This window comes from Morus notabilis, unplaced genomic scaffold (genome assembly GCF_000414095.1).
Source record: "Morus notabilis unplaced genomic scaffold, ASM41409v2 Scaffold276, whole genome shotgun sequence".
In the NCBI taxonomy this organism is placed as follows: Eukaryota; Viridiplantae; Streptophyta; class Magnoliopsida; order Rosales; family Moraceae; genus Morus; species Morus notabilis.
In genome coordinates, this window is record NW_010361626.1 from 1,245,920 (window position 1) to 1,268,139 (window position 22,220).

At 35.0% G+C, this 22,220-nt stretch overlaps 7 protein-coding genes across 9 annotated transcripts; 1 reads left to right on the forward strand and 6 right to left on the reverse strand.

Moving 5' to 3' along the window:
- Positions 1 to 346: 346 nt before the first annotated feature.
- Positions 347 to 2,046, reverse strand: LOC21408695 (pentatricopeptide repeat-containing protein At3g13150). The gene has a single exon (XM_010100278.2). It carries the CDS (start codon positions 1,950 to 1,952, stop codon positions 804 to 806), a length of 1,149 nt encoding a protein of 382 aa, XP_010098580.1. The 5' UTR covers positions 1,953 to 2,046; the 3' UTR covers positions 347 to 803.
- A 2,849-nt stretch (positions 2,047 to 4,895) lies between these two features.
- On the reverse strand, positions 4,896 to 5,810 carry LOC21408697 (pentatricopeptide repeat-containing protein At3g13150). The gene is made up of 3 exons (XM_010100280.1): positions 5,452 to 5,810; positions 5,237 to 5,321; positions 4,896 to 5,138 (listed from the first exon to the last, which is right to left on the reverse strand). Exons 1-3 carry the CDS (start codon positions 5,808 to 5,810, stop codon positions 4,896 to 4,898), a joined length of 687 nt encoding a protein of 228 aa, XP_010098582.1.
- Positions 5,811 to 7,104: 1,294 nt separating this feature from the next.
- Positions 7,105 to 8,443, reverse strand: LOC21408698 (pentatricopeptide repeat-containing protein At3g13150). The gene has a single exon (XM_010100281.2). It carries the CDS (start codon positions 8,377 to 8,379, stop codon positions 7,264 to 7,266), a length of 1,116 nt encoding a protein of 371 aa, XP_010098583.1. The 5' UTR covers positions 8,380 to 8,443; the 3' UTR covers positions 7,105 to 7,263.
- Positions 8,444 to 10,134: 1,691 nt separating this feature from the next.
- On the reverse strand, positions 10,135 to 11,572 carry LOC21408699 (pentatricopeptide repeat-containing protein At3g13160, mitochondrial). Its single transcript, XM_010100282.2, has one exon. The coding sequence runs from the start codon at positions 11,461 to 11,463 to the stop codon at positions 10,324 to 10,326; it is 1,140 nt and encodes a 379-aa protein (XP_010098584.1). The 5' UTR covers positions 11,464 to 11,572; the 3' UTR covers positions 10,135 to 10,323.
- Positions 11,573 to 14,482: 2,910 nt separating this feature from the next.
- Positions 14,483 to 15,398, forward strand: LOC21408700 (transcription factor DYT1). The gene is given in 4 exon segments (XM_024167079.1): positions 14,483 to 14,671; positions 14,795 to 14,968; positions 15,058 to 15,255; positions 15,258 to 15,398. Coding segments are annotated over 4 exon segments (702 nt in total).
- Positions 15,399 to 15,765: 367 nt separating this feature from the next.
- Positions 15,766 to 16,713, reverse strand: LOC21408701. Its single transcript, XM_010100284.2, has 2 exons — positions 16,223 to 16,713; positions 15,766 to 16,045 (listed from the first exon to the last, which is right to left on the reverse strand). The coding sequence occupies exons 1-2, from the start codon at positions 16,647 to 16,649 to the stop codon at positions 15,987 to 15,989; spliced, it is 486 nt and encodes a 161-aa protein (XP_010098586.1). The 5' UTR covers positions 16,650 to 16,713; the 3' UTR covers positions 15,766 to 15,986.
- Positions 16,714 to 19,657: 2,944 nt separating this feature from the next.
- LOC21408702 (histone H3.v1) lies at positions 19,658 to 21,687 on the reverse strand. Of its 3 annotated transcripts, none has more exons than XR_002902392.1 (2): positions 20,210 to 21,687; positions 19,658 to 19,887 (listed from the first exon to the last, which is right to left on the reverse strand). XR_002902392.1 is itself a non-coding variant. In XM_024167026.1 (2 exons), the coding sequence occupies exons 1-2, from the start codon at positions 21,362 to 21,364 to the stop codon at positions 20,285 to 20,287; spliced, it is 993 nt and encodes a 330-aa protein (XP_024022794.1). In that variant the 5' UTR covers positions 21,365 to 21,687; the 3' UTR covers positions 19,959 to 20,284. The 3 variants fall into 3 exon arrangements, 1 of the variants encoding a protein (XP_024022794.1); XR_002902393.1 differs by lacking the exon at positions 19,658 to 19,887 and adding an exon at positions 19,959 to 20,073; XM_024167026.1 differs by lacking the exon at positions 19,658 to 19,887 and having other exon boundaries at positions 19,959 to 21,231; positions 21,319 to 21,687.
- Between the last annotated feature and the right edge of the window lie 533 nt (positions 21,688 to 22,220).

Genomic DNA, 22,220 nt, shown 5'->3' on the forward strand with positions numbered 1-22,220 from the left:
CAACCAGGAATGCATCTATTGAAAGCGATTCTCAAAATCTCCAGAAAAGGGCCGTTTTAAAGCTGCTAGAATGGAGGACGATTCCTCTGATTGAAAACAATTGGTACGAAAGCATTATAATGCATAATCATATGGGCTATGGTCACTGGTCAAAAAATGCACTCCGGCGTAAACCATACAAAAAAAGGAAAAAAAAAAAGGGTCATAAAGATGTTATTAAAGGAGACCAATTAATCCTAGCAAGCAAAATTATACTGCAGACGTTATGATTTTTTTTTGTTTTTTTTTTTAATTGACTAGATGGGATAACATTTAGTGCCACAAAACATTGTCTACGTTACCCTGCCTCTCTAATTTTTTTTGGAAGGATTTGAACTTTGCACCTTTTACTGAAATTAGGTGTGAAATTACCGCTATACTACGTCTCCAACTATTATACTGCCTCTGTAACTCATGCCATCATAAATGGAATTATTTGGGACACACCGGTGTGTCTCACTAACAATTACTCCGTGTCTCCTGCTGTAATGAGGAATTACAATTCAAAGGTAATACATCTAACAAATGCAACAAAATACCTCAATGAATCGCATAGTTGATCATCACTGACTTTGAGTTCCACAATGCAGTAGTAATTCTTCAATGATAACCCTTTGAATTGTTACTCAGCTACTAGTTTTTGAAAAAAAAAATGTACGAAATCCGTAAGTTCAACATCAGCTAAGAATTATTTAGATGAAAACAGGAAAAGCCTATAAGAAAGAGACGGCAAAAATTCCGTATGATCGCAGATTCCGCCTCGATTACTCTAGCTTATAGTTCAAGTGGCTGGCAGAATTCACCAGTTTCACAAGCTCCGACGCTTCATCATACTTTACCTTCCGGGCCAATCCATCAACTACATTCTTAAACACTGCCGCTTTGAGAAGAACCCGACGATCAATAGCCTTCAAGCAAAGTTCATACGCCACAACAAGATCACCCGCGTTGCAACAAGCCGGAATAAGCGTTGCAAAAGTCACCAAGTCTGGACGACAGTTATTCTTTTGAAGTTCACCATACCATTTCATAGCTTCCTTCAAATTCCCACCATCACAGAATCCTTTAATTAAAGCATTGTAACTTACTAAATCAGGTTTAATTCCCTTTCTCTCCATCTCACTAATTACTTCATCGGCTTCTAATCCAGCATCGCCAATGAAAATTCCCCGCAACCTTGCATTGTAAGTTCTAACATCAGGAGCGATATTCTCTCCCTCCATCATGGTCCATAGCCTCTCTCCTTCAAGAAACTTGCCGTTCCTATAAAGTGCATTAAGAAGCGTATTGTACGTAATTAAAGAAGGTTCCATGCCATTGCCCTCCATTTCATGAAACATCGAAAGCGCATCATCGAAAGACCCCATCTCGCAGAATGAATGAATAACTATGTTGTACGAGAACAAGTCTGGTTCTACAGAAACTCTGAGAGGAAACTCCTTGAAAATCTCGACAACTTTGTCGAATTTCTTTGCGTCAAGGGCAGCCTTTAAGAGCACATTGAACGACTTGACAGTGCGCTCACAATTCAGCTCAGGCATTTCATCAAACAACTTGTGTGCATGTTCGAACATGCCCGATTCGCCATACAACGAAATGAGGCGATTTGCGAAGCCTTCGACGCGAATGCTGTCGTACTTCTTTTGGGATTCAAGGACGTCTTCGATCATAGAGAACTTCTTGGCGTTGGCAAGACGGCGAACCGTGCGCCGGTAAATAGAATGTTTGCATCGGAATTTTGGGTCTTCACATGATTTCTTGAACTTGTTTACCAGTTTCAGGAGCTTGGTTTCCTCGGGGAAAGCGCTTATGTCCGAGGATTTAGCTGCGACGTTGGATTTGGGTTTGACTTTGGTTTTTGCAGGGACTGATTTTGAGAAGATAGCGCGAAGACGACTGTTAACAGAAGACATTTTTGTATCCTCTTTTGTTCTTTCTTGCGGCTATATTAAGGTATCTTTATACTTTATCCCAACTTTTCTTTTTTTGGCTGATAAGTATGTCTTTTTTTTTCTTTTTTCTTTTTTTTTTTTCTGAATCTGATCAATATGTTTATTACAGCAAAACTTTGCACCGTTTTCAGTGGGTCCCCCGATTTTAAAATGTAACAGATATCTATTATATTTTAAAAACTTTTCAGTTGCTCGTACTATTTTTTTTTTTTTTGAAAAATTTCATTTTAGTACCCTTTCTATGATATATTAAAATTTAAGTTTATTACTTTTTATTTTTAAAAATTTTATATTGTATCTCTACCTTTTAAAAAATTGTTTTTAATATTTTAGAGTCATTTTTGAGACACAAAAAGATAAATTATTTTTATTGACCAGAATTTAAAAAAAAAAAATTTTAAACTTGTTATACTTGTAACTAAACACCCAAAAATCCATTAAAATAATCTGCTTTTTTCTTCAAAATTATGACATTTGAGTTTTATTTTTCATTTGTGCTTTTTTTTTCTCATTTGGTTCTTTTTTCAATAAGAATAATTTTGTCTTTTTATGTCTTAAAAAAATAGCGTCGAGATACAAAAAAAATTTTCTAAAAAATTGAGGTATTGGCATGAAGTTTTCAAAAATAGAGGGTACCAAACTTAAATTTGTAGTAATAAAGAGTACTATTTATTCGTGAGGACTCGCATTAAACGAGACGGAAAAAATCTACTTTAAACGGATCTGGATTATAAATGAGTTGATATTTTAACCCGTCACGGGTCGCGGGGCGGGGACGGACTTAGAGGTCCCCAACCATATTCTCCGTTTACCCGCCTTGTTTAATTATATTCTATTTTTAAATTAGATATATTATGTATAATACCTTATAATATATAATTTTAAGTATAATCTATTAAATAATATGTATGAAAATTTAAAATTATCTTTCTTTTTATTTTTTACTTAATGTTTTATATGTTTATATTATTTATTTATTTATTTATTTATTTTACAATGAAAATAAATTATCAAGTAAATGAGGCACTGCAAATACTCTGAATTTGTGACGGAGAAATCCGCTCCATAATCCGTTAATTTATGTGGGTTCATGAGGTGGATATAATAAGTGTTTTTGTTCACGGAGCAGGTTGGTGAAAAGACCACCTCGCCCAAAATCCGCCTTGTTGCCATTCATAACTAGTCCTCTCGTATTAAACCTCTTATCTTAAGATGTCAAGATAGATGTCGTTGACAGTTCTTACTTTAATATTTGAAAATGCAATTCAACCTTTGGTGCATTATTAGACTACATTAAATATAATTATTAACAAATAATTTTATTTAAGTTATTATAAATTACTATGATTTGAAAAATAAATTAAATAAAATTCATGAATCCCATAAATATTAAAAGTTAATTATAAACAAAAGGAAATTTGAAAAAAAAAAAAAAAAAAAAAAAAAAAAAAAAAAAAAAAGAAATTTAAAAAAAAAAAAAAAAAAAAAAAAAAGGAAAATAACATACAAAACCCAATCATAGCAAAGAAAAGAACATGGCTAATATGGTTCGCTATCAATCAATATGGGAGAGCTCACTCCGTCTGGAGAGGTCTCAATCAATGTGATACGTCGCAATGCCATGGGATTTGCTCGAAGAGGCTGTGACGGCGGTGGGGCTTGCCCAAGGGACAGCGACCTCGCATGACGGAGGGGGGATGATGGCCTTGCGCACCGAACAGTGTGGCAGATCTATATGGTGGGGTGTGTCGTTTTCCATGGTCTGGAGGGGTGACGGGTTGCGTTGGGGGTGACAGCTTTCCGTCGTCTATTAAGGGGTGACAAGAATTCCAAAGGCCAGGATGACAGATCTCCTTGTGAGGTTGTGGGGCTAATCAGACTGTGGGTTCGGGAAATATTCCAATCCCAGTCGAGGATTGACAATCTCATGATTTTTCATGGGATTATTAATCCCATGTAACAAACACGACCTTAAAAATTAAAGCAGTAGGAAAAGAAAAACGACCTTCCAAAGCTAACAAAACTAAAAGAGTGACTACAAAGGAAAACTTTGACGTAACTTGACTATTTCCATGCATTACTTGGATAAATTTTGTGAATAATAGTCTCTTACAAATTGCAGGATGAAAGTCAAAATGACAAGTAGGCCTTGACGGATCTTATGTCAAATTCTATGCAAAGGAAAGCCAACGAGAGAGCAATATCGAAACACCTTAACCAGGAACGCGTCCTTTGAAAACCATTCTAAGAATCTTCACAAAAGGCCCGTTTTAATGCTCCTACGATGGAGGATGATTCCTCTGATGTGCAACCATGACGAAAACAATTGGTGAATAGTGATATACAAGCTTAAGGTATTAAAAGATTAAAGAAAGCAATAGAATGCGTAATCACAGGCCACTGCTCAAAAAATGCACTCCGGCGTAAACCATGGGAAAGCGAAAAAAAACCCATGTCATAGAGATTTTATTAAAGGAGACTAGTTAATCCTGGCAAAAAAAAAAAAAAAAAAAATTATACTGCAGAATTTACGCTTTACGCCGGCAACCTGCCTCTTTAATGCATGTCATCGTATAGGGAATTATTGGTGACACACTGGTGTTTGTCACTGATAACAATTCTGCTTCTCCTCCAGTAATAAGGAATAACAATGGTACATCTAACAAATGATACAAAACACCTCAATGAATCCCATAGTGGATCATCATTGACTTTGAGTTTCACAACACAGTAACTCTCCAATGATAACCCTATGATGGATTTTTTAATCTTACATTATCATAACTTAGCAACTAGGCTTTAAAAAATGTCGGAAATTTCAACATCAGCTAACAACATTTAAGATGAAAACAGGAAAAGGCTTTAAGAAAGAGACGTCAAAAAAGTTCTGTATGACTGCAGATTCTACATGACCCTCAGCGACTCTAGCTCATAGTTTATGTAGTCAGCAGAATTTACCAGTTTTACAAGCTTCGACGCTTCAGCATACTTTGCCTTCTCGACCAAACCATCAACCACATTCTTAAACACTTCAGCTTTGAGAAGCAGCCGATGATTAATAGCCTCCAAGCAAAGTTCATACGCCATAATGAGATCACCCGCATTGCAACAAGCTGGAATAAGCGTCACGAAAGTCTGCCACTTGAACTACATTTATTCTTTTTAAGTTCATCATACCATTTCTTAGCTTCCTTCAAATTCCCACAATCACAGAATCCATTGATTAAAATAATGTAACTAAATACATCAGGTTTAATTCCCTTTCTCTCCATCTCACTAACTAATTCATCAGCCTTTAATCCAGCATTGCCACCGAAAATTCCTCGCAATCTTGCATTGTAAGTTATAGCGTCAGGAGTTCTTACTCTCCATCATGGCCAACAACTTCTCTCCATCCAGAAACCGGCCATTACTATAAAGTGCATTGAAAAGCGTATTGAAAGTAACAAAAGAAGGTTACTTCCAGTTGCTCTCCATTTCATGAAACGCCAAAAGCGCATCGTCTAAAGAGCCCATCTCGCAGAGTGCATGAATAAATATGGTATACGAGTACACGTCTGGTTCCACAGAAACTCTGGGAGAAAACTCCTTGAAAAGCTCGACAACTTTGCTGAACTTCTTCGCGTTAAAGGCAGCCTTTAAGAGCACATTGAAAGACCTCGCAGTGCGCTCACAATTCAGCTCAGGCATTTCATCAAACATCTTGCGTGCATGTTCGAACATGCCCGATTCGCCATACAAAGAGATGAGGCCATTTGCGAACTCTTCGCCGCGAATGTCGTCGTACTTCTTTTGGGATTCCAGGACGTCTTCGATCATGGAGAACTTCTTGGAGGTGGCGAGACGGCGAACCGTGCATCAGTAGATAGATTGGTTGTTTTGGAAGGTTGGATCTTCACAAGATTTCTTGAAGTTGTTCACCAGTTTCTGGAGCTGGGTTTTCCCCGGGAGAAGCGCTGAAATTATATTTGGGTTTGACTTGGGATTTTGCAAGGACTGAATTGGATTTGGGTTTGAATTTTGTTTTTGCAGAGAGTGATTTAGTGAAGATTTCGTGAAGACGACGACTGACAGAAGACTTTTTTTTTTTTTTTTTGCCTCCTCTTCTGTTCTTTGTTGCGGCGAAGTGGCTTTAAGCCTATAAATACCTTCGTGTTAATTCCTACTTGTACCCCAAAACTTTGCACTAAGAGGAAAATACAAACTGGACAATCTTCCATTACATAATATCGTACGCTAGAGCAAATTTAGTTGCTTCGTAAGGCTATCTTCTTTTTTTTTTTTTTTGCAGTTAAATCTTCGTAAGGCTACCTTATTCCCATATTTAGAAGCATGAAAAAAATTGGCGAAGAAAATGCACGTCATTTCATATTCAAGATTTTCTTTCTTTTCTAACTCTTCATCTTTAATCTGCATCTGCAGAGCTCTCATTTACAACTTCTCATCTTTAATTTGCGGCTCTTCGTCTTTACCATTCAAACTCTTCAATGAAGCAGGTATAATTTCCTTTGCGCTCTCAGACACGGGGCTCTAGAAGGATTAACCCACTTGAGACAAGTACAACTCTCATCAAAATCTTTCTACAAACGCCCAAAATGCTCAACCAAGAAAAAACATGGAAAATCATCGTAACTCTAATAGCACATTGATTCAATACAAGATTCCAATATGGATTTTAGTTGGCCAACCAGCAAAATAGAATCCGAATGCTTAATCGGAGAGTTATAATCCTGCACTGAGAGCCGAGAATTTCAAAATAAGGTTGATGAATATTAGCCCTCCCGATTCGCATAATGTTAAGAGTTCATGGACTCAGAATCCAGAGTTACAAATAAATTCTCATATATTAATTTCTCTGATAGGTTGTATGCAAGAATTGTGCGCAGTTCTGTACGACATAAGATGGCGAACACAATCGGGACTAACAAATTATACAAGCTCATGCAGTCCTGCAGGCAAGACTACAGAAATAGTGCAAGTTTTTCATGTTCCGGATTTGGTCTGTTTTCAGAACAGGTTATAGGGGAACAATCTATCAGAAAAGAATTATGACGAAAGCATGATATGATTAGAAAACAAGGCAACATATGAAATGCCAAAACTATTGGAAGAAGAACAAAAATCAATAATTTTAGAGAAATGCTTGGATGTGGACTCAAATAAATGTCTGCTAGTTCAACATTCTAGCTAACAAGATTCCAAGAACAAGAAAGAATATCATAAAGAGACCAAGACAATCCTATTTCACCAATGGGCAATCACAGTTCATACTTTAAGCCCTTACCAAATTCTCAAGTTCAGACGCTTCTTCAGTCCTTCCCTTCTCTACCAGTGCTTCAGCCACTTGCTTAAACACAGTCCTTTTCAGAAAAAATCCATGATTGTTAGCGTCCAAGCAAAGCTCAAAAGCCTTGTCGAGATCACCCGCCTTGCGGAAAGCTGGAATAAGGATGATGTACGTCGCCAAGTTTGGAGTACATTTATTTTTCTCAATTTCACCATACCATTTCTTCGCCTCCTCTAAATTTCCGCTATCACAGAATCCTTTGATTAGAGCATTGTAACTAAACACATCACTTCTGATTCCATTACTTTCCATTTCGCCAACTAACTTCTCTGCTTCTGATATTCTATTATCACGGAACATTCCTCGCAGCCTTGAATTGTAACTCCTAACATCAGGAACAACATTTTTGCTCTCCATCGTAGCCCATATCCTCTCTCCCTCCGAAAACCGATTATTCATATAAAGTGCATTGAGAAGCGTATTGAAAGTAACAAGATCAGGCTCCTGCCCATTGTCCTCCAATTTCCGAAACAACGAGAGCGCCTCATCCAAAGAACCCATCTCGCAAAACGCGTGAATAACAATGTTATACGAGATCATGTCGGGTTCTATAGAAACTCTAGAAGGCAGCTCATTGAAAATCTCAATAACTTTGTCAAACTTCTTGGCGTCAAGTGCAGCCTTTAAGAGCGCATTGAGCGACTTAACGGTGCGGTCGCAGTTCAGCTCAGGCAATTCGTCGAACACCTTGTGTGCATGGTCAAACATGCCCGCTTCACCATACAGGCCAATGAGGCGGATTGAGAAGCCCTCGCGGCGTATGTCATCGTACTTCTTTTGGTGTTCTAGGATGTCTTCGATCATAGAAAACTTATTGGCGGCGGCGAGACGGCGAACTTTGCGCCTGTAGATGCTTTGGTTGTGTCGGAAGCGTTGAGACTCGCAGGATGTCTTGAACTTGTCGACCAGGTTCTGGAGCTGGGTTTCATGGGAGGAAGCTTTTGTCGCCAAGGATTTGACAGTGACATCGTTTTTGGTGGTGCTTGCTATTGCAGAGAATGATTTAGTAAAGATGCCCAGACGACGATTGACAGCAGACATTTTTGTGTTTGCCTTTTGACAACTTCTTTGACGCTAAAATATATATATTCTGTGCTGTGCTGGGCTTATGTGATGTTACCTTGTTTTATTGATAAGTAGGCTTTTAGACATATCAAATATCAAATTAAGTATTTTATACTTTTTAAAAAAAAAATACAATCTGAATATTTAGAGGTCAAAAATCTTTATTTTATGTTTTTTTTTTTCTTAAATATCACTGAATGCTTTGAGGATTTCTCTTTTTTTTTTTTTTTTTTTTTTTAGGATTGAAAATTTTCCTCATATTTCAGCATAAAATTATATTAAAAGATGTAAAGTAGTAAAGTTAAAAACCTATATTATATTTGTAAATGCGTAAATCACGTTTTTTTTTATTTTGTATTATTTTCAGAATTCAATGAGTTCAAGAAATTAATTTGGAGTTTTTTTAAGAAATAAAGAAATTATGTGAGGTGCCGATATATAAATGGGCTTCATTTTCCTTTTGTTTTGGTAACTATGATATTGGTATGATATAAAAATGGGAGTACGAATCCACTAATTCGATAAAATACATGGTAATAAAAAATATAATTTTTCAAAATAAAATATATTTAAATATTATGCAATTATAGATAGACCTTCAAATTACATTGAAATCCTATCCAAAAAAGAAATATGTGCATTATTTGATACCGAATTGGTCATTATATAAAAATGGAAGTACCAATCTACTAATTCAATAAAATACACGGAAACAAAAAAAAATGTAATTTTTAATATAAAATATATTTAAATGTTATGCAATTATGGACCTTCAAATTACACCAAAATCCTATCCAAAAAAGAAATATTCTAAAAAATAATGTACTCTTTTGGACAGGAAAACCCCTTTTCCCAACAAAAAACAAAAAAAAAAAAAAAGAACAAAGAAAGAAGTAGGGCGCAATATACGGCCATTCCAATTCTAACGTTTCTAGTCGGTCAATCAGAAACTGAGGCCTCGTTCATTTTGCAGATTCGAGCTGAGATGTGACATTTTCTGAGAGCTTTTCACTGTAACAATAAAAATTTAGATGTGACATTTTCTGAGAGCTTTTTGCTGTAAACACTTAAAACTGAAAACTCGAATCGGTGAAATGAACGAGACCTGAATGTTCACAGTAGAAATTCCGGAAAACCGATCTGATGTAGTTGCAACTCAAGAACATCAAGTAGACCAATCACCAATCTTTGTTTGCTTCCTCACACATGCTGAGAATTGTGCTCCTTCACATCTCCCGTGTGAATAAATTATCCAGTTTCTTACAGTTATAAGCTTCCGGTGGTTAATAAGGAAGCCACAACCAAATAATATATATGGCTTGAAACAACTTTGAGTTTGCTGTTTATGGGAGAAAATAAAAATAAAAATAAAAATAAAAAAGGCAATCTCAACCAAGAATCAAAATAAGCACGAGCAATTCCCACAGCCTAAGGGAGAATGTAACGGTAGTCTTGTCTTTTAAGGTTAAACATCAGCTTTTTCTTACATAAGAATTCAGAAGCAGCCATTCAAATATTCTGGTAGTTAAGTTCCTTCCACAATGTTCTATGAAGTAAGAAATCTCAAACCAGACATTACTAAACGAGTATATGCAGAGAGGTAAGACCAAGTACTCTGCCACAAAAACTTAGGTGCCAACCAGAAAAAAAAAAAGTAATGAAGAAATCATCAATCTTATCAGCAAGATAAAAGAACAAATAAATTACTAAAATTATTCAAAGAAGACAAACCAAAAATGATAGTTTCATTGCACTACTTGTCTAGAGGCCTTTTGTGAGGGGGGAAAAAACGAGGGAATTATTCAAACTCCCAACTCAATGCAGAAAAAGAAAAAAATAAAAATAAATAAAAAGAAAGGTTTTTCTTTCTTCAGAATTTGCTTCTAAAACCACAAAGGATTTAACCTGCAATGGCACGCACTAGTTGTCCAAAGGCAACTTCAGGCGGTACCGACGATAATCATTGTTCTTCCCGAGCTCCACAAGTTTCTTTGCTTCTTCAACTTTGGACTCCTTAACCAGCTCATCCACTACACGCTGCAACAATGCCACATCTAGAACGAACCGCCTCAAGAAAACTTCCTGGCTGAGTTCATAAGCAAGATCCAAATCACCTTGCTTACGAAGAAACGGAATAAGTTTCTCAAAGGTTGTCTTATTAGGCACACGCTCACTCTTTCTCATTTCACTGTACCACTGCTTAGCTCCATCCAAGTTCCCCTCCTTAATAAAACCTTCAATCACCAAATTGAAGCTAAACACATCAGGTTCGATCCCCTTAGCCTTCATTTCGCCGATCAAATCAACCGCTCCGTTCACTTTCCCATTATAAGCCAATCCAAGCAACTTGGCATTGTAGCTCCTAATGTCAGGAACGACAAACTTCTTCTCCATCAGATCCCATATTCGATCACCATCAGCAAAACGATCACTCCCGTAGAACGCATTCAATAGCGTATTGAACGAAATCACATCCGGCTTCAGTCCCTTCTTCTCCATCTCATCAAGCACGGAAACCGCCGAATCCAACGAACCTTTCTCGCAAAACGCCTTGATCACGGTATTATAAGACACCAAATCCGGTTCTATCGCCAACTTGGCCGGAAGCTCCCCGAAAACCCCGTCAACCAAGTCGAACTTCCTCGAGTTAACGCAAGCCCCCAAAAGGGCATTAAACGACAACACTGTCTGCTTGCAGTTCCTCGTGGGCATTTCGTCGAACACCTTCTGGGCATTCTCGAACATGCCCGATTTGCCATAAAGTGATATCAGTCGGACGGCGAAGCCTTCTTTGGAGAAATCGCTGTACTTCTTCTGGTCTTCCAGGATCTCTTCGATCCATTTGAAGCGTTTGGCGGAGGCGAGGCGGCGAACGGTGTCTTCGTAAATGCCGGTTTTGGTGCGGAAACGGTCGACTTCGGAGGACTTCTTGAACTTCTCGACGAGGCGTTTGAGGTTGCGTTCTCTGTAGAGATGGGTCGAGGCCGACTTGATGACGGCGGCGCCGTTGGCCTGGGCGGAGGTTGAGAAGGCGCGTTGGAGGAGCTGAGAAAACGACATATTATTTTCTTTGCGGTCTACACTACTCTAGGACTTTGGGGCGTTTTGGTGGGGCGGGGGTTTTGCCTTTGCGTTGGTTGGAACTACTTGGGAAGAGAAACGAGCGAAACACAAAAGCCACTGAAAATTATTATTTTTAAACGGAATTTTACACATTTATCTTATAAGGTTTTAACAACTTACCCACTAAACTTTTAATTTTTATAATTTACCCTCTAAATTTACGAAGTTGTTATAATATGCCCTATTTTATTAATCTTACTCTAATTTTTTTAATCAGATTTAAAGGATTGATAGTTTGAGAATCAAGAGGTTCAAGTGATAGTTTGAATTGAGATATTAAAATTTTTTGTTAAATGTATTTTTGTCACTGCTTTTATATAATCATTATAAAAATAAGACACAATATAAAAATATTACAAATTAAGAAGATAAATTGTCAAAATTAAAAATTCAGATGGTAAGTTACCAACCCCTCAAATTTTAGGAGTAAAAGTATAAAAAATACTCTATTTTTAAAGGGCCTTGCAGTCAGATGAAACCTTATGAGTAAAAATCTTCTTAATATATATATTTTTTAATTGCAGTCAGATTTAATTTTATGAATAAAAATTTTCTCAAATTTATATTTTAATGGAAATAACAGTCAAAATCAATAAAGTTCGTTGAAATTCACAAAGTCGTCACATGGCTACACACAATTATCTTACTTTTCCTATTGATTTGTGAGTAAGGGAAGAAATAATAATAGGCCCCAATCCCTCGCTCAAAATTACATTTTTTGTCTAAATTTTAGTGTCTCAAACCAACCACATTATATCATGTTATTTGATGGACTTAGATATCAAAAGAGAGACGAGCTAATTAAAAATTATTTTAGTTTTTTTTTTTAATGACATGACATATAAAATGTAGCTGCTTAGAAACTATTTTGACAACAAAATTGGATAAGAGTAATGTCTCCCTTCTTTGCATTCAGACCAATTTTTTATTTCTTAAATAATGTCTGACTGATTATATTTTTTCACATCATATAATAGACACATATGTTAAATCACGAAAAAAGTTAATAAAAAGAATTTTTTTTTTTAATTTTAAATGCTATGGCATAATATAATTAGTGAAATACCATTTGGAGCAGCAAAATTGGACGAGGCATCTATATTCCCTTCCCACCACTCCATTCAGAGACCTATTTCCACTTTAACAATTCTACAGAAATTTATCAAATTTTAACATTTTGAAGCACCATTATCTATAAACAAAAATTTAACAAAATTTTTGTTCATAAGATTAAGGAATATAATGATTTTGGTACTTTGTGTTATAGCAAAACATATTTTTAATACCCTGTGTTTTAAGTAATATTAAAAATGTAACTCGACGTTTTAAAAACATCTTAGTACTTTGAAACTGATTTTTAAAACATGTGGTGTCCATACTACCCGTCTTTTTAATTAAATAGAAATAAATATTTTTTAAAACATCTAAAAATATTTTAAAACATTAAAATATTTAAAAAAAACAACAAAATAAAAGAGTTACTGATTTTCTTATATAGATTTTTAACTTTGACTAATTAAATAGAAGGGTATTAAGGTTATTTTACATTTCAAAAATCAGCTTTAGGGTACCGAGACATTTTTAAAAACGTCGATGTACCGTTTTAATATTATCAAAAATATAGAATACCAAGAACATGTTGTGCTATAACATACCAAAATGATTTTATCCCTAAAATTAAATAAAGGATCAAATGCTCACTCACTTTAAGTTTTATTTACATTTTTTTTTTTTTTTACATTTAATTATACCTCGTTATTTAAACTTTGCTTACTTGTATCTATTATTTCAAAATTTAAAACTCAAATAGACAAAAATTAAGATACAATACTATTTAAGGTTATATATTTTGAGAAATAAACAAAATAAAAAGACAAACTGTAAGGGGAGAAAAATATTTATGCTCCTTAAAAAACATTTTTTGTTCCGTCCATGCTTAATGAGATAATAGTTATCATATTTAAAATAAAAAAAAATAAAAAAAAAAGAGAGAGAGAGAGACCATACAGAAATATATGCCACTAGGACTTCCTAATGTTTGTACACTGCCCAAGCTGCTTGGTGTACAACAGCCAATAGATGATTGTTTTGAACATCACTAGGGTGTAGACACTGGCTACTTGTGGTTCAAAAAGGGGGGGGGAAAAAAAATAATCTCCTTGAGGTTTAGCTTCTTACGGAAAAACATAGCACATCTTTGGCATTGCCTAACAATTTAGTTGTACTTTGCAGGAATATGCCTCCCAACAAACCTCACTCATTTGTACTTCACTACTTCTCTAGTCAAGTATAAGACAAGACCATTAACCACCATGAAAGTTAAAGCGAACGCTAAAATCGTAAAGACAAAAGCCCGTTTAGTTCGTTGATTTAAATTTTTAATTTGAGTTGAGATGTGACTTTATATGAGAGCTTTTTACTGTAATAAAAAAATTAGATGTGATTATTTTTTAGAGTTTTTTACTGTAATAAAACTCAAATCGGTGAAATGAACAGGACCAAAGACCACATTGGCACAACTCACCTAGCCCCATACAAAAATTATAAATTTTACGGTGGAATCAAATATGAAATTACTGCTTTATGTCTGCGAACCATAATAAAATGGAAAACCATAATATATATTTATTTTACATCCACCAGTCGCATATGAGAACCCAAATTTTGCATGTGATTGATTGAAAGCCAAAATATAGCCAACTGGAATTAATAACTAAAACTGAATGCTTTTTCTCTCTCGCCAAAGTTAGTTGGGTTCTGAAGCGTGCCAAGCATCAAAATCATAACCAAAGCATCTCACTCTCTCTCTCACTCACACACACAAAAGGACATGTTACCCTTGTGACTACCAGTTATATATTCAAGTAGTATATGAACCCCCTGAAATGAAACACTAACAAGACATTGCAAGAGCTCTCTTATTCCCCCCTTTGGCACAAACTACTTTCTCTGCAGAATGGATCAGTTCATTGGATCTGCTATGAATGAATTGTTCATTAGCGAACGAGGAAGGATTGGTCATAAGAGACGGACCAACAGGAACGGACCGTGTACCTCCAAGAACCTTGAGGCGGAGCGGAGGAGGAGGGGGAAGCTTCACGATCGGCTGATGGCATTGCGCGGAGTGGTTCCTCAAATTACAAATGTAATTACACCAAAAACGTCTTCTTCTTTTTTTTTGTTTGGCATTATTTCTCATCTTAGTGATCGTTTTTCCCTCTAAAAGAAAAACATTCATGATTTACTGTGTTATCGGGGCTTGTTTTAGATGAAGAAAGCAACCATTGTCGAAGACGCGGTCGCTCATATTAAGATGCTGCAGCAGACTGTGGTACATCTCAAGGACCAGCTTTGGGATGAGGTTGCTTCACCGGAGGAAGGCATTGAGCTAAAGAATGAAGAATTTTGTGCTGCGGAAGAGATGAACTCACTTGGGATTCAGGTTCTATCAACTACATTGATAAGGTTACTATTGTCTCTTCATGACAATTCTGGTTTTTAACTTAACAGTGCTGCTATTGATGTTTGTAGCCGGATATTACCGTGATACAAATGTACGAGAACAAATTCTGGATAAAGGCGATATTCGCGAAGAAACGAGGCGGGTTCACAGAATTTATGGATGCCGTAACTGCTTTCGGTTTTGAACTCACTGATACCAGTTTAACTACCATCAATGGAGCCATGCTTGTTACATCCTGTCTTGAGGTGAGAAATTGGAGCAGGAATATGAAAATTTTTCTCTACTCAGTCTACTCGTGCTTGGTTAATTTCCTCTTCCAAAGTTTTAATCGAAAGTTTCGTTATTTCAGGGAGTTTCTTGTGAAAAGCTTTCAGTTGAAGAAATCAAGCAAGTTTTGCTAGAGATATAGTTAAAGGCACATGCATTGACCGATTATGATTTCAGCGTATGTTGAAATTCATAGAAGTTTTAATCTTAGTATTCTCTTTTTTAGGTTGGAATTTTTTAATGAGATAGCAACTGAGAAACAATATTACATATAACCAAATATAAAGTATTTACATAGTAATTAAGCAGTATAAGCAATTTGGCTATAAGGCTAAAACCTTAGCAATGGAATGGATTTTAAAATGTTTGAGTTCTGCAGGCCAAATCCATCATATCCAGTAATTATATTATAGATGACTTATAGATCTAAAGTTTAACATAAAATAAGGATCATAAAAGAATATGACTCTTCCTTTGAAATTAAGTAGAGCATTCCAATTCTAGGGGGAAAAAAAGGGAAAGTTGAGCATTCCAAAATAAGTTTCAAACGCAATATTAATTCCAAAATAAGTTTCAAACGCAATATTAGTTCCAAAATTCGATTCCAAACCTTATACCCATTTATACAGTTCTTCTATCCCGATAGCTTCAAAGAACAAGGAAGCATATTTACTCAATCAAATTGAAAAAAAAAAAAAATGAACAATATAAAGGAACAGAACAATATCACTCAGATAAAAGGTATTAACTTCCATCTCTGAGCTTGAAAGAACCCCATCTTCCTCATCTCTGCATTCCAAGTTTAACATTAATTCTAAGTCAATTTCATACGCCATAACGCTAGGAAATTTAAAAACAAAAATAAAAAGAGGAGCAAATACTGGTTAATAAAAGTTTATACAAAAAAAAAATAGCGGAAATTGGCCAAACAGAAATTTCCCAAAAAAAAAAATTCAAAAAGCGTACCTTGAGGCCTGCAAACAGGAGGATCTTCAAAGAGAGAAAGGGAAAGCTGCTTATAGGCGACACCAATATCGAACAAAATGAGACCAGACGACGGGTCGTTTACGGTTATGCCCTTGACGGGAAGCCAAAGAAAGAGCTCTTCCTGGGACATGCCTTGGAGACCACTAAGCCCACCGAAGGTGAGATTTGCTCTGACGACACTTTCGTAGAAAACTCTGGTCTCGAACTTGGACAAGCACGGCCATTCGAGGTGAACTTCAAGACGTCCGAGGTGGTCGAGATCGTACGACTTGACGTTGTCGGGGAAGAGACCCGCCGGCAAGCCATGGCTCTGGAGGAGGTTGTGGAGAGAGGAAGTTGAAACCAAAGGTTGAAAAAGAAGAAGAAGAAGAAAGAGAATGAGAAAATATATGGGTTTTGGAGACATTTTTTCTGGTTTTTGATTGAATCGAGATCAGAAAGAAGAAGAATTAAGGGGTGTTTGAAGGACACAGAGATGAACTTCTGCTGTGTTTTGTTTGTTTGTTTGAAGGTGTCTGAGAGGCAAAGGGTTTTAAGATTTTTGTCCTTTAGGAAGCTATGATGGAATCTGGGGCCCGCATTGCAGCTGTCAAATATTTCTGATTTTTTCTTTTTTTCTTAATGTTAATTTGATAGGAGATCCTCTTGCTAGGAAAGAAAAATTGGTAAGGCAGTTTCTTATTTTCGGCCGTATATATCGGTTTGACATATATTTTTCTTTTCAATTTGTGTAATTTTAATCAAATACGGTTATAAATTGACTTTATCAATTAAAAACATTAACTAAAATATTCCTAATTTAATTTAATGTTTCTTTAAAAAATAAGAAAAATTAAAAATTAAATCGCCATTTTATTTTGATGTAGCGATTGTAGTATGTTAAACCTAATTAGGCCCCGTTCATTTCGCTGATTCGAGTTTAGAATTCGAGTTTTGCTACAGTAAAAAGCTCTCACAAACAATCACATCTAACTTTTTTGCTACAGTAAAAAGTTCTCACATAAAATCACATCTCAACTCGAATTAAAAACTCGAATCAGCGAACTAAACGGACCCTTAGTTAGTTTATGTCCGTTTATAGAATGTTCTAAACTTCTGATTAAATTTAAAAAAAAATCCCGTAAAACATGATTTATTTGTCACTTGATTAAATGTGGACGGTTTGAACATGAATATCCACATTAAACATAGAATAATAATATACAAATAAAATAACATGGTATTATACGGATAAGATTACACCATTTGTAGACCATACCGCTTAATTTAAATGTTATTAAATGATGTGTAGTAAAAGTCTCAATTTTGGTACTAACATGGCATGTTCTAAACTATCTTATTTTTCATTGTTAATATTTTTTTGACGAATTTTATTAATCAATGGTTATCTCATTCGATTCGCTAATTTGAGTTGAGATGTGATGTTGTGTGAGAACTTTTTACTGTAGTAAAAAAATTAGATGTGATTATTTCTGAAAATTTTTTACTGTAACAAAATTTAAATTTTAAACTCAAATCAGCGAAAAGAACGGAACCTCGCATAAGCTAGTCTTTGCTTAGCTGCTTCTTGAGAAGGAATAATAATTGGCATAAAAATCCGAAAGGTTGCTGATTTGGTTTTGGAATAATTGGTTGGAAGGTGAGGGTAGATAAGTATTAATGGAAATCGCATCAACTTACCTTGAACTCTTTTAGACAACAAAACAAGTTAATGATGTCACTCTTATAATTTTGGTCAGCATAATAGTACAATGAACACAGGAAACGATGGTTAACCATATTATTATTGTTATTATTATTATTATGAATTTGTTCAGTTATATTTTTAAGTTATAATGATTCAAATATAGATTTTGAGTTGAATTTAAATTATAATTTGAATTGAAATCGTAACTTAAGTTTGTGTTGGTTGTGTACATTTAAGTTATGGTTTGAGATGAAAATCTTTTTGAATTTGTGTTTAAGTGAGTCAAAACTTGAGTTTATATTTAGATAATATTTTAATAGGGTATATGAGTAGAGTTTTATTCGTCTTTTCATTGTGAACGCATAAAAAAATCATCTTAATCGGAATTAAAACAAAAAAGTTATAACGTTTTTAAAAATAAAAAAATATTGTTTATTAACTTGAGTTTGAGTTTAAGAATTTGATTTGAAAGGGAAACTTAAACTCATATTTTAATCTCAAACTCAAGTTAAAATTTAAAGCTACGTTTAGAGTAAGGATTCGTGCCATAATTCGTGGCTCGCTGCAGTATTTTTTCTTATAAAAAATATACATAAATTAAAAATACTTTTAAATTATGATTTTAAACCCATAAATTAAATGTAGATTAAGTTAAAACTTAAATTTTACAAAAATAAAATAAAATAAAATAAAATAAAATTATAACTTAATTTTAAACTTTTTTTTAATTTAATATGAACGAACAAATCCTATAATTTTTTATTAGCATTGCAATACTAATTGAGGACCACCTTTCTTTCCTTTATGACTTTTTTTCACTCTGGATCTACAATGATATCGTCGTACATTTATATTTATTTGAATGTCCGGTGCTTGTCTTTGACCTGAACCCCTTCACAGTTTATTTTTGCTCATTCATATTCCTGATGTCGCTTTATCTTTAAAACCCGAGACCTACCATTCAATCATTTCAAGTTGAGTAGTACTACTCACTTCTCAAAGAAGGTCCAAATACAGTTTTTAGGATTATTTTCTACGGCTACCGTAGGATTTGAAAACAGACCTTAATAATTTAAGAGTTCTTTTTTTCAACCATGAGACATGCATTAGGAGACTTTCTCCTGTAAAACTGATTTATAGATAAGGTTAATTTTTAACCGTTGAATTTAATTAAATTATATTAAATTAAAAAGTATTTAAAATAAATAATTTGTGATATAATTTAAGCGATTGCAGTAAAAAGCAACTGGTAATTTATTTTTTTTAATCTTATTAGAAAAACTCTAATATATTAGTATTATTAGTTTTATTTTTTTTTATTTTAATGAAATTTTAACCAGATTTATTGTTCAAAATATGCATGTCCGTTTGGTAAAGGGATTCGAACCATGATTTGAATCATGGTTCATGGTTCACTACAGTGTTTTCTCTCACAAAAAATAGTCGTAAATCGAGAATGATTCTTAATCATAATTCTGAATTTATGAACCAAACATCTACGAAGATATCCTATTGTAAAAAGTTCTTTACTTTAACATAAAATTTTGAATTTACACCGTAGAAATTATGAAACTAATTGGAAATTTAGAACTATACAAAGATCAATAGTCATTTTGTGGTGATAAATCGTAAGAGACCATTGTTAAAAGAAAGATAATTTGGAGACATTTGGTTCATGAATTAGAATCATGTGATTAGAATTATTTTCGATTTACATTTATTTTTTGTGAGAGAAAATACGAACTATGAACCATGATTCAAATCATGGTTTGAATCCTTCAACTAAGCATCCCCTCAATATGATGTTGATGCGACAGCCAGCATAATCGAGTGATTAGCATTGGATCTAACTTGTTGGTGACTGGTGAGTGACATTATTGTCTTTGACGACTGATGCTTCCATTTGATCAATAATCATAATGACCCATTTGCTGAATTTGTCTGCCGATCATTATCCCTAATGCAAAACATAAAATTGAAATGTTAAATGCAAGCGACCAAAGAGGTAGAGGGACCTTCATAATCAAATTACACATAACATCAACATACTTATTGATAGTGCATTATATACGATTGCTTACAAAATCCAAGTTCCATCACAATATACCAATGAGTTTAGCTGCTTTTCATTCTTTGGAGATTTCTACAGTAAGACTTGAAAACTCAAATGACTGACAAGTTTTTTTTTTCAGTTTTAACAGTCAGATCTGTATAAAAAATTACAATTTCGTATACTTTTTTGATGTAATTTTAATCAGATCTAATGATTAAAAACTTACATTATCGGTGAAAACTCCTACCGTACAGGGACCCCTTTTTTTATATCCTGCAGCCTTATTAGAGATTCTCATTCGTCAGAATATGTTGAAATTCTGAGACCATGAATGTTCCTCGTGATCATACTGATCCTGCCTAGTAATAGGCTGGGCTTGATAATGCCTTTGGTAACAATGAACTGGCTGACCAAAACTCCCTCCACCATCTCTTCTCTCCACATACGGATCTGAACTTCCAAAAAGATATTCAGCAGCTCCATTCCAATGGTAATTATAACCATAACCATAACCATAGCCACAACCATATTCTCCTTCATGACAATTACCATTATTTGCTCTCCTTGCATAACGAGCAAAGCAAGGCCAATACCCAAAAATGCTCTCACAAAGGTCCATCGCTTCCAATCCATATCCGCTTGGAATTTGACTCACCTGATTCCCATATTCATATCCATTTCCACCACCAACTTCTTCTGTTCTTTCCTTATAATTAGTACCATTTTCTTCATGGCCTAATTCCTTCTTCGCTTCTTCTTCTTCTTCTTCTTCTTCCTCCTCCTCCTTAACCGTCTCCTCCGGTTTGCTCTCCTTCTTGGTCTTCTCTGCTTGACTCTCATGATCATCGTGAGCCTTCTCTCTCTCTTTATCCTTGTCGTCGGAAGTCAGGACGTTTGTGATCTCCGCCGTTGAACGAGGATAACAGATTTGATCCGTCGGTGGAAGTGGCTTCCCGTAGGTTTGCGCAATGTCATAGCCACCATCATAAGGGGTTGGATCGTAGTCATCAAAATCAGGAACGTTGAATGCAGAGACAGAGTAAGATGTTACAAATTGTGTCCGAGGTTTCTGATCATAACTGATCACATGGCAAGAATTCGGCTCATACACGATCGATTTGGACTCAGTGCGGGTGAAGGTAGAGTAACAAGTGGTTGACCAGCTTGGAGTATATTGATCATAGGAACGATTGTAGGCATGATAATAAGGAGTTGGATCATAGTCAAAGAGGTTATAGATGCTTGGATCTTTGTTATAAGAAGAGTAATTAGCTACCGAGTCTAATGAATTATTAGAAAAAGCACCATAAGAGTTTTGAATTTGATGGTACTCACCGAGATCATTATTACTCTGGTAATAGCTTGAGTTATAGTAGGCCATTGATGATGATCAATATCCACAAGATTGATGCCGTTTTTAGGAGTTAGCAAATGCTTGTGAGTGGAAAATATGGAATAATCAAGTGATGTTTTGGACTGAATTCTTCAAGGACATTAAAGGGGAAAAAAATGGGGGCTTCATAAATTGCTGCACATCTACCTAATTACTAATGTTTTTCTTCCACACGATTCTTATCTCTAACAACTAAAAATCCATGTACAAGCATGGAAAACATGAGAATTGAGAATGAACTTATCTACTTTGTGATCACATGGCTGTGAACATCATTGAAACTTTAGGAACTTGGAAGATAGTGGTGTTTCACTGCAATGGTCCATTTAACTTTTACTTTATTTTGAGAGGCAAGAGTATTAAATTCGATGGCCATATAATTGAAGAGGTTTGCTTTTTCAAGCGCACTAGATAGTGATCTGACGTGGGCTTGGATATGCAGGAAACGAATCAGAAGAAGCTTTCATTTCATTTCCTTTTCGTTTTATTTGTTGATTAATTAGCCAAAGAATATGGTTATTTTGCCATAAAATGGCCGAACAAACCGTGACCCACTTTTGTTGGCTTGTCAATTTCACGGTCCCACTAGAACACTTGATTGATGCATCCAGTTGCCCTCTTGTTTTTTTGTTTGGAGAATTTGCTGGGGTATAGCAAGGTGGGTAGAGGTGAATAATTAGACACCAGAAGTGGTATATAATCTACTTTAGACTAAGATCTTCATCAGCATATGTTAAATATTCTTGCGTTACTTAATAATCTAGTGTCATTTTAATTTGATCCGATGTTTTAAAATTGCACCTGAATTTGATCTGATGATTTAATATTACGTTCTATTACCCTA